Raw genomic sequence first — 12,759 nt, 5'->3', positions numbered from 1 at the left:
GTATCTTTAAGCAGAAGAAACAGATGGCATTCTTTTAGTTAACCGTGTCAAATTTCCACTTTAGCAACAACAAACAGACTCATAACACAAACCAAAACACGTATTTTCAGCATTTTTGTACCTACCGAGCCCCTTTATAAAGCTGATCACACTGGATTTTCTCCAACATGCTACTGTAATATCCATGAGCCTGCGAATACCTGAAATGCTCCAATCCTTAAGTTAGAAAAGTCCGAATCCTTTTCTAACTAAAATCAAAAAGGAAGTTAGTCGCTTCATAATCCTGTTTCAACACTTCACTATAATTTTTCCAGCGTTGAGGCAGATATTGCTTTTAGCTTTTAGTTTTTTGTTTTTTTAATAGACAAGTGCTGAAGACCTACAATGTGTGAGCTAGAGCAGGCCTCCGGATCAGATCAGCATTTCCATAACCAAAGGGGTAATTTTTAGCTTCAGCATATGATGATGACCACTCACAGAGTGGCTGCACGTCTATATTTATCCACAAGTACATACTATGCTGACAGATTAGTGAAACTACTTCAGGCACTCCAAGAACATGAGACAGGATAATGGAGCTCAGCATAAACAAACCACACATATCAAATACATGAATTATCATACAATTCAAGCTGAAAGCAATTAGTATAGAAAAGCAAAGCAGAGAAACAACACAGGATGGGTTTTGTTTTGTAACTAAGGTCCTTTGGCCAACAGTACATACAGTTTGAATTCCTTGAGATAAAAACAAGGCAGTATCTATTCTTTTCCCATGCCAAGAGTCAGTGACAAACCACATATCCTTACGGATAATTATACATCTGTTGAAATAAGTCTTAAAAAATTTGCTTTGTTTTAAAGCTGCCATTAAAATAATAGAAAACCAAAACAAAACACATTATTAACCAAACCGTCAGGAATTTAATTTCCAAGGATACAGTACACAGTGCCAAGGTTAGCAAAAGGTGCCTTGTTTGCCCTTTGAAGGAGAACTTTCCCAGATTAGTGTGAGCTTGACAGGAAAAGAGAATAAAATTCAAGGGAAACATTTGCTGAAAAAAGCAAACCAATGGTCTAGCAGATCCATTTCTGTCTTAGCAACAGAAACAATAAGATTCCCAAGGATAATGTGTTATTCCAACATAACAGTAAGATGCAGCAGTAGTACTATTTTAATATCAGCTTTGTTTTCGTAATTCTTTGGCATATTTTAACAAAAATAATTATAGATAACCAATAAAACACAGTATTTATGACTTGCAATATGTATGATAGGGAATGAACTTACCTAAAGTACAAGACTTCAGAATAAGCAACTGATACTACTATTTTAGTGTTTCTGATCCTCTCTTAGAGGGATTTACACTCAGGAAACGAAGAACTAGAAGGGATTCAGTGCACAAGTGAGTCTCACATACAGACTATTTGGAAATTAAAAGTGAGTGCTATGGTGGTGCAGGTGCTGGCCTTCATTTTCACAGGGAAATCAACTTCACACAATACAAATATTTGCCTACATACTTTGTTTACTCTTTATTTTTTTCTTTTTTTTTATTAAAACAGAGGAAGGTTTGCAGCAGTAAATTCAGTTAAGTGTAGCATCCAAGTTCCACAGGTAATGTTCTCTGTCTGGGACATACATACTCAAGGAGTCATTACAGATCTCCCCATCCTGAGGAGAACGCAAGCCAGCCCACTACAGCTGGAAGTGTAAATGGTTTCCAGCACTAAAGAAGGAAAGCTATGTCTACAATGCTATTGCTTACGGCAGATTCACACAGCAGCTTTTATATGGACCTCAGAGGCTATTATAAGGCACACAGTTATTCTTTTTTATAATTAGGTTAATTACATTTTGGTAAGTATGCAGTTGAGAGGAGGGAAGAAGCATCTGAAAAAGAGTATATTTACTCTGCAGTTTATTAAATCCTCGGCTACTTAAGGCTTTGCTTGAGGACAACTGTCTTTTTTGACAGCGCTAGATGGACTTCATCACCAAATCACTTCTGGATTAATAAGAGGAATCACTTTTGATTTTCGTCTACATTGCTCTTCTTTACTATTCCAGCCCAAAAGAAGAGTATAGCTTGTGAATCACTGTGTCAGAGGTGTTACTACCCAGACTAGAAGATAAAATGGAAGAGGCTGTGGGGTCAGCAAGTAGGCGTGTAAAAGAGGTTCAAGACTCTAGAGTGAAACGTCTGATTCTGAAAACAAGTCTGAAAGAAATAACAGATTTGGGAGGATTTCCAAAAAGGTTGTGAGAGATGACCTAAGTTCTTCCGGATGGCTATTCTCAACATACTCAATGATGCTGAAACTGTAAGGGAGAAAATGATAATTCATAAATTTCAGATTCCTCCGTTTCTTTAAAATGTGCAGAGATGTGTCTCGGGAGAGTCATTTGTGTAGAATGGCATGGGGGAAGAGAAAGGAAGGAGATATTTTCAGTGATAAAGGCATTCCAGAACTTGGTAACAAATGTAACTGAGATTAAGAACAACCTTTTAAATTATTTCTGCCTGAAGACTTTGTGAGAAATGCTGTTGTCAAGTTTAGATATGTTAATTCAGAATATGTGTTAAACTACAGAAGACAGTCTACAGCCTCCTGTAGACTTGGTTGGGCAATCCTTCTCCAAATTTTCTATTCCTGTTACCACAACAAGAGAGTGTAAACTCCATGCAGACACAAGGAACAGCAAAGCTAGAAAATGAGAGACAAATTAACTAGTGCAGCCAGGCAAACATTTTGTAGTAAACCTGAATACAGGGCTGGACACTGATCAGCAGAATGAAACCTTTGTAGGCTAGAACCAAAATGCAACATCCTTGAAAACAAGTACATGGCCTCCCAGTAGGCCTGATGGACACTAAAATACCATTTGTAGGGAATGCTTTTTTCTGTGGGTGCTTTTTCCAAAGAGGTCAAACACTCATTCAACTCAGAGATGAAGCAGCCATCTTCTGAGACGAACACCATTAAGAAATAACCAGTTTAACACAGATATCTTTGCCCAAGCTCAAGGAGGGAGATATTAGAACAGCCCTTGCACACTGTGATGTCCTGTTTGAGATGGATGAGTGTGGTAAAGCACCTGTTAGCTTTGAAGCTAAGGATGGAGCTCAGCTTGGCACCAGGGAAAGGCTAGAAGTGGCTTGGCTTTCCTAGCTAGCAGCAGCCTTCTGGCTCTCATGTCCCCATGGCTGGCAAATAGGTGGTAAGGTTTGTAATGTGAAGACAAACATTGAAATTCTGTGCAAGAGACGGGCAATTGACATGAGACCCCTTAGAAGAAAGCGGTGGGTGGCACATGTTTTCTCCCCTTGCAAGACGCTGTATCTCTGTATCAGGGGACTTATGAATGGCAACTGCCAAAACAAACTCACATACAGGAAATCCTGTTGAATATGTCCACCCCCTTTCTAAAGGCCTTTTCACTGACTTGGCACAACTCCTGCTAACCAAGATACGAGACGTAGACTTTTCCCTTTCTCCCTAGTTACAGGCCAGGGGTTGTGCAGCTTAATGACGTTCCCTAGGTTCTTATCTCAGATCTCTGCAAGGCATCTGAATGAGGCAAGAAAGCCCCTTCTCTTTGCTCACCATTTCTTTTCCTGATCCTTTTCTTCCAGAATTTTGTTTCCTTATTTACATAACACTACAGCACATGTGCTGAAGATATGTGGGAGTCCAGGCATGTGACAGAGAGAATCATTTTTAGAATTTGCTTGATTGATTTTAAGAGCAAAGAATAAAAAAGCTAAATGACATGGGAAATCTTGTGTGCAGTCCCAAAGCGTTTTTCAATCGCCATTTGAGTGTTCCATCTGGGGGTGATTTCTCACTGAAGGAAATATATTTATGGCCTCTGATGGGTTCCAGAACAAACATAAATATTTTCAGTTTGTGTTTTTTTTTATACAGTAAGGACACACTGCCTCTTTGAAGGCTGACTTCAGCTTAATATATGCTTTCAAAATCCTGGTGACTTTCCTGTGTGACTTCAAATGCTTTGTTATCTTTGACAGTTATTCCAAAAGTAAAAACCTTATTTTAAAATAAGGGTGGAAAGATATATACATGTCATCATTTTCAGATGAGTAAACTAATTGATTTTAAAACAATTAAAACAAAAAAAGATGGTATTTCTGAAATTCTGCCAGAATTTCTGTGGGATACTGCTTAAAAAGCATGTATACTGCTTAAAAAGCATTTTATTTTAAATAACAATGTCATATACTTTTAAATGATTTTATGTGCTCTACTTTGGTTTTGTTGAATCTGAAAATAGCTTCCTATAAGTTTTTTAGATAGATGTTTTGTTGGGTTTGCGTTCCTTTTCAGAGACAGGGAGATGAAGATACTCCTGTCATTTTGTGGTTGATGGGTGTTAGCAGAAGAATTATTTTTAGGGAACTTGGAAAAGTGCCGAGGAAGCACAAGGCTAAAAGAGTCCAAAAAAGAAGGAATAGTTACTTCCAAAAGAGGGATCAGCAAACAGGAAGGATGTGACCTGCTTCTTCCGTCCCTACATATTTTCTCTTGGAGAGAGAGAGAATGTATACCTTTCTTTCTCTCCTTAAATGTTTTACAATAAAATTGTGAGAGTCTGGACAAGATGGATTTTTAAAAAGATAATTAAACTGTTCATTTTTTACTACAGAAAGATATTAAATATTACTGTATCCAAGTCCTATTTCAATCTAAATAGCTACCTCAGATGCTAGAACCAGAACCTCCCCTGAATTTTTGTTGTCTGCTAGTCCACAATTCCTCTCCCAAACCACACACAAAAATGTTGGTTTGTGCTGATAAAAACTCATGTGTTTCACTAGAATGAAAACAGCTTATTGGTTCTGGATGATATAGGTTCTGTACAGTGTACACATGTGTATGAAAACCCAAGTTTTTCATAAATCACTTGTCCAAACATTAGCATTCCATCTGAAACTGCATGTCCTGAACAGTCCTGCTGATCCATCTCACACTGCTCAATGGCTAAAAGTTGATTTCCTAAAGGGTGTTGCTTATTTCATGCTCTAAAAAATACCAAGTCATCTTTAAATTAGGTTTCAAAATGTAGAACTACATTGAAGAAAAATCTTTAAAACTGTAGTCACTTCCTTGACCTCATTTCCTGATGAATCTCATTTACTCTATAGCTGCCTTTTAGGGAAAAGTTCAAATTTAGCCACCTACAAGCTAAATACTGAATGTAACCTGGCAATTCAGGCTCCAGGTAGAGTAAGTTAAGAGAGACTAATGGTTTGAGGTGATTCATCAAATCCTGCTTAGATTCTTAGCTTAAGACAGAATAAATTCACTTTCTAGAGGTGCCTACCACTTGCCAGCGATTACTGAGGGAGAACTGACAAAGAAGATAAGCATCCAAGGTTATAGGAGATGGCTGTCACTCCTAGTCTGTAAATTCTTCATGAGTTTCTTGTACAGACCAAACTGCATCACACTACATTTCAGCTGCTGCTGGCTAGGATTCACATCCTTGATTGCGTGGGTGAAAAATGGCACAATACCAGGAGTGAGCCAAGCCGTGAGCTGGCACTGTAAACTGGCAAGCTAAACCTTCGCAGACCAAGAAGACTTTTACAAAATTTCATGAATCTTTCTGTAATGAAAACACAGGAGAGATTTTTGTGAATAAACACTAGCATGAGAATACATCAGACAAACCCATTCACATTCCCCTCTACAGAGAAGCACACAAAATAACGTCTATACAAAGAAAAATGAGAGAAAAAGTTTTGCAGCCAAAATCTGGATTAATAATTATCATTACCAATCCCCTACTTTATCTTTGATTGAATCATTACTGTCATTACGTACTACTGGCTGCAGCAGCACGCTCACAACATTGGCTGTCTTCTATATTGAATTAAACACTATTTGGCCTCTTAGCTTGCAGAAAACTCAACACACAATGTGTCATCTTTTATTAGCCACACAACACTATGATGCTGTAGTAGTATCTAATAACTCTTCGTTAACATTATATTAACAGCTCTTTCTTTGAAAGTTGAGATCCCTTGTTTCTTAGCCTCCAAGGCTAGACTCGGACTATGGAACATTGGTATTTCTCATTTGACTTCAAAATACAAAAATGGCAGGAAATAAATGATTTTACCATTCACGTTCGCTCAAGGAAGGTTTTTAGAAGTTTAGCTCAACTACAGCTGCTTAGTGAAAGGCTTTGACTTGAGCAAATCAATGAAGCAAATAGGATTTAGTTGCCGTTGAGGGCACGTATGCATGACTGCACAGCTGCGAACACCCAGCACAACACGGACAGGGTGCTGCTCTCCTGCTTGCCAGTGGGCCATGACAGAAAACTCCTTCCACATATTGAAATGTCTAAATGAAATAAGTTACTGCCAGAAATATGTTATTAAGTTGTTGTTTAGTGTTTCACCTGCTCACACACCCCAGTGCCCCCAAATCAGTGAAGAAATGGTGAGGGAAGGCCCCAGCTGACACAAACTGGGATGAACATTTCATCTGCTCCTGCACAGGCCTGGTGACTCTGTGATGCCAGAAGACTGTGGATGGAGTTCCCTGTTCTCCCTAAGAAAGCCAGGAGCATCACACTTACATCTGAACTACTCATTTAGGTTTTCCTGTAGTCAAAGGAGAGGAACGTGCACCTACATACATGAACTCTGCATCAGTCAGCTCTGAAAATAAAGAAAGGATCCTAGGATTATTAGCAGATTTTCCAAATACTCAAACAGCTGACGCATTGAGAAAGCAGAGTAATTCCTTAGAAAAACTGAAGAGCCTAATGACTTCTGAAAACAAGAAAATATTCCTTTTATGTGATATTCAAATGGATATTCAATATTCCAGAGGGTAGGAACAAAACTAATATTGTATCAGTTTTTTTAAAGTATCAGCAAGGTCAATACAGGCAACTGCAACACAGAGAGCCTGATGTTCATTCAGGAATGGCTGGATTTGATTAATAAAGAACTGAAGTATTAAAATACAATGCCATAAGCATAGGTTTATGGAAGGTAGATTTTATTAAACTAGCTATCTTTTTAGGATTGCAAACTTGGTTAAGAAAGTTAAAAGTGTAGTTTTGTATTTCTGTTTGGCAATTGTATTTGTACCTTACCAAATTGTAAAACGAGAACCAAGAAATCAATGTATTACAACAAGAATTGATTAAAAGACAGATATCAGCTAATCCTCAGCATTGGTTGAGAGAATCGCATCGTAATTCATCCAGTGGAGTTACAGAGATCAGTTCTCAGTCCTGTACCAATTAACCTTACTATTAATGACATAAAAGAAACAAAAAAGTATATTTCTATAAAGTTCACAGGCAAAACACAACAGTAGTAGATAGAAAAAATAGCAAAATGGTCATCTAATTTGAATAGCACTTTGAAAACTGAATAGAAGCAAACAGTATATGAGATATTAATACTAACTGATACAGAATTGCATATCCCGAAACAAAGCCTACATGCCACAGGGACAGAATAAGGCTTTCTATTCCTGGAAAGCACTGATTATGAAAAAAGGCCTGAGACCAGGATGACTAATGTGCTGAAAACAGGCTGCTATTCTTGAGACCTGAAGAGCTATGGAGAGCCTTTTCAAGCAGGATAAACAAAAGCAAAAACAGGAAAACTCCACTGCTGCACTGCCACTGTCTTTGCAACTACTGCTGGATGCTCAGCCCCATTCTGGTGTCTGCAACTCAAGAAAGATGCTGATGAACTAGAGGACAATCAGGAAAGGCAACTGTAATTAATGACCGGAAAACTTGTCTTAAAGCTTAGATTAGTTGACCATGAGAAAGTTACAGTGTCACTTAATCATCTTCTTTAATGCCCTGATTTTCGCGAACACATTGAGCCACTCGACCAAAAACGCCTTTTTATACAATACAAGCCATCAGGCACTTCCAGGGCGTGATTCATTACATCCTAATAAAAACGTCTAAACAGCTCACCCGAACCGCACCCTGAAAGTGCGTACGTCTGTCCCATGGCTATCGGGAAAGCCTAGTTTGACTATGTCAGATGCAATATAAACACCAAAGATGCCTACATATGAGGTGAGACGACTTCCATGCCTGCAAAGCACAAATATGATGAACAGAAATTTGCTAACAGACAGCCCTTCGTTCAGTAATATCCAATGGCTGGAATTTTAAACTAGACAAATGCATTAAAGAAGTTAACACAAAGGGAAGGAAATTAACTACAGAAATGCTATTAAGGCTGATTCCTCCATTAGTGGAAATTTTAAATTAAGATTTTTTTTTTTTTTGGAAGATGTGCTTTAGCTCAGACAGAAATTAATTCAGAGAAGCCATAAAGCCTGCTCTATGAGAGGAACAGATTGGATGACACAATGGTTTTTCTGGTTGTATAATTTATGACTCGTTGAATACATTAGTAGAAAAAATATCACTGAGAACAATCTTTCATTGGTAAAAGGAAGATACAGATGTTCTAAGAAGGATTCCTCTCCAATCCACAAAATATAAAGAAACAGAAGTCTGAGTGCCTGTCGGTACTGGATTTCTCTTTGTACATCCAGGTACAGATATAACTTGTGTGATCAGATTATCTGTGAGATACAGGTAATAATTTCCTACCATGCCAAACACACTTTGGCAAAACTGAACCTGATTTAAGGGTTATTCTGTATAATAGACCTCAGGGGAATATGAAAATAGAGGCAACTTACCGGATGGTTTAATTTTCAGGGAATATTTTAAGAAGAAAAAGTCAAATGAGAAAGTATATTGCCAGAATCATTTTAACTATTGCCTTATAACTAGAAGTGAAAACCATGTAAAACTGTTTGCCATAAGAAAAGGCTTATATAGAAAAGTGAAGATCTCTGAAGAGAGAGCTCTGTGCTCTACATGTATATTCCAACCATATTCCATGGACTGAGTGGATGTCTGTCGAACATAAAAGGATTATGGCTGAAATGCCATCACTGACAGCAAGTTCACATGCACATGAAGATGGATCATCCTGAGACTAAAGGCACCTCTTTGTCTATAACAAAGGTGACAGATCACCCACAGATGCCTGGTCATCTGCTACTAAATGAAGCTGAATGAATATAAAGATTGAAGCACCATTCCTTCTATAGAATACTGAATTAAAAGTTGTTTCATACTTGGGTGTACAAGGAAGCCTGTGGGGATGCTGTATGCATTACAGAATTAGGTATTCCACCCCCAAAATACATAAATAGTTTTGTAAATACGAGTAGAATCGAAAACATCTTTCAGAGGAATGAGGGTAGACAATGTTTGGCAATGCTGTTTCATAAACCGTGATCTTACTGTAAATTCTATTAGTTACAAACATCAGATGTTGTTATGGGACATCAGTTTGCATCAAACACAATGACAAGCTATATTAGCATAATGGGTTGTTATTCCCAGATCCATGTGATCAGTACTCCATGGCAACCCAATGATAATGAACGGCTTTGTTCGTGTGTCAGTAAGAAAGCATATACAAAATTATATGAAGCACGAACCTCAAGTACCTGAAATGGTGCATAAGGCTTTTAATAAATTAGGAATTTAAAACATTGCCATTGACACTTCTTTCCATATAGACACAAGAAGAGGCACAGAACATTTCACTATGTTCTCTGCCTTCTCAGTTAGCCATCTCCATGGTGGGGACTGAGCTTCTCCAAGACACTTTCACTCATTTCTCAAGTCAGTTGAGCAGTTGGGCGCTTAAATCTGACACATGGAACAGAAACCAGAAACACAATCCAAACGATAGCTCAGAACAGGATCCAGCACTGCCAGACCCAACACCTCCTGTAATGCATCCTTACAAGGGCATCACATGCTTGGACCACTTCAGGTGTACAAAGCAGAGCAGAAAAGCAACTCCTCTTCTTATTAATTTGGTTGTTTACTGGTTTTTATATAACAGATTTCTGATTCAGTACAGTGTATTCTTGCAATATTAGCTTCCACTAAGTAACAGGAGCACAACATGTAAAAAAATATACAGGAGTTTTTGAAAGCTATTAAGTGAACATTATGCTTTTTATGTACCAAGTCCAGGCCAACCAGGATCAAGCTACTAATCCAAACTAAATCAGTCTTTCACATGAGATAAGAAGATTCCAGGATGATGACCAACAAAGTGAATGTTCACTTGCACCAATAAATGTTATTCTCTTCATTTTAACCAGCAGTAAATGCTGCATTTACAACAATAACATTTGTTGCAAGTTATTTTCTTAGCATTTTTAAAGAGAATGAATGAAAATGTGAAAGGATGACACTGAAGCAGATTATTTTAAAGAGCCTGGATATATTAAAATTAACCCTCATGTATACTAGGCAGTTAAGGAAAACCACACGGGTGGATCCTTTTCCTGCAGCCAGACCCAGCCTAACTGGCTCCTACTGCCCACTTAGGTGAAAGCACAACAAAAACCCTGGGACTTGGCACTTTGTGCATGGGTCCACTTTGTTAGATTTTTGCTACCGGACAAATCAGCACTTGGACATCAGATATGAAGGATGACAGAGAATGAAAAGTCACTATTTAAAGAAACACGATTACGTGGTTCACATGTTTAGACAGGTCTCAGATGTATCTCAAGTACATACACTAGCTCAATATTTTTTGTTTATCTACCAAAATTTATATGCCTGTTTTCCAGCCCACAGAGGAATTTGGATTCAAATGGCCGCCTTAGTCACTCAGCAGATATAAACTCTTCTCATTTACTTTGCCTTTACTGACAGAAGGACATAGAAAGAAGCAAACAAATAAGCTATTCCTTGGCAACTAACTCTATAGTAAATGCAACAAAATTAATTTAAAATTAGTTTTAATTTCGTTTAATTAATTAATTCAAAATCTGTCTTTAAAGATAAGGCTGGACAAGCATCCTGAAACGCTGAAAGTCAAAAGGGTAATCTTCTACTCAATACTGCAGGAAAGACGATGTCATGGAAGTGAGTCACAACAGGTGAAACTGCAAACATCAGGAATAAGAATTGACAAATTATATATCTAAATATATTTTATATAAAACTGTATATTGTATTTTGATTTTATGGTTCTGTAAAGACAAATCAAAGATAATGTCCTTTTCCTGAAAAAAAAAACACACACAAAACCATGGTCTAAAACTTTGTGTGGAATACTATAATGCAATAATTTAAAACTAGGGTACGTGGGCTTTTAAAAAATACACATTAAATCAGTCTAACTCTAATTCCACTGACGTAAGCAGTTAAACACCCCCTGTTCTTTAGTATATCTTGCTTAAACTATCTCATAACAATGTGACAGTTCTTGTACAGTTTGTGGAAAAACACAGCGATAATTTCAATCCACAATAAATACAATGTACAAGATTTAAAACAAACAAAAGAGATTAAAAAAAGTTTTCTAGTCATTGATTGTACTGATCTTTTGTGTCATAAAACTTTAATGACAGAAGATCATTTTCTGTATTAACTAGCAAGATGTTTTATGTGTCTGCACACACACATATATAATAATAATGTATAGATTCAAACTTGTCATCAAAGTGTTTCAAATGCTGCTTCTATGAAATATGTAAGCACATTCAACATAATAAATGCAAACTAAATCAACTTGAAATGGCATTTCTGTATTTCATATAATATAAAATAAAAATGTATAACAAAAGGCCACGCCCTGAGGATATTATTATAATGTACATGTAAGCTTTAAAATGCATGGCATCTAAGCCAGGTGGGCTTTAATAGGATTTACAAATAATTTGAAATCTGGTATGTGAATGTTTAGGATGCACTAGGTGTGCAAGAGGATCTAACGTACTATACACCATTTTGAACTTAATTCAGAAAAATGATTGATGGAAATAATTGGTAGCAACTTTGTAGACATTACCTCGTTACTTTGCTGGACTAGGTGCCTTTTTCTAACACAAAAGCGACAGCATAAGGTAAATATATGCATAATGTAATAATGTCTATATGGTGAACTAGTAATAATGATGTTAATATTAGGCAGAAAGTCATTCTAAGTATCGATTAATTTCATAAGAAATTAAATTTACACAAATCTCTGCCTTGCCAGCAGTGTGATGCTTTCATTTTTCTCCTTGAAGGAGTACTGTTTGTTCTAAAAGAAATGCAAGAAAACCCTTACTTGTAATTGCCATTCTCAGCAGCTCTGCTGTAGCTGACATAGGTCTGGATTTCCTACTTTGGGCTAAACACAGCTGGGAATTTGCACAGGTGCAGCCAGACATGTCCATGTGTCTTCTCTCACCAGAGACAACAAAGACGGTCAATGCTTCTCCTTCCAGTGGAGAGTTGGCAGTTGCAGTACAGTTTAGAAATGTAGACATCCTAGACATCCTCGCCTTTTTCTTTGCTGATATTTATATATTCTAATTTAGGAATTAACATCAATGTCATGAACATACAATTTACCTTCCAAATCCCTAATGCAGCTATAAAATAAAATAAAGCCCAGAGTCCATTCCTGCAGTACCCCACTGCTCACCTCATCCTACTGTAACAAGGAGCTACCAGGAACCACAATTCATTAACAGTGCCTCATGCCGGCTTTTAACACATTGCTTATAAAACGATAATGCTTGAAATTATGATGAGTGACAGTCAAATATTCACTGATACCTGAATACACGGCCTGCTTTCTTCATTCACTGACAACGCTATCAACAGCCCCCACACCTGTCCCCTTGCCCATCCTCACTAACAGA

The 12,759-nt window shown here is 37.4% G+C and overlaps 1 protein-coding gene across 6 annotated transcripts in view; it reads right to left on the bottom strand.

Annotated features, from left to right (window-relative positions):
* Window positions 1-12,759, bottom strand: part of FRY (FRY microtubule binding protein) — a 239,526-nt gene that overhangs the window by 141,598 nt on the left and 85,169 nt on the right. The window contains exon 1 of one of the 6 annotated variants that reach the window (XM_084527713.1): window positions 126-378. The exons of the other annotated variants lie outside the window; for them this stretch is intronic. Coding sequence (XP_084383839.1) covers window positions 126-186 — 61 coding nt within the window. The 5' untranslated portion in view covers window positions 187-378. Of the gene's footprint in view, window positions 1-125; window positions 379-12,759 lie in introns of those variants that run through there. 6 annotated transcript variants of the gene reach the window in all.

The sequence above is a fragment of the Aythya ferina genome (assembly GCF_964211825.1).
Source record: "Aythya ferina genome assembly, chromosome: 1".
Classification (NCBI taxonomy): domain Eukaryota; kingdom Metazoa; phylum Chordata; class Aves; order Anseriformes; family Anatidae; genus Aythya; species Aythya ferina.
This window is presented reverse-complemented; position numbering and strand designations above follow the sequence as displayed.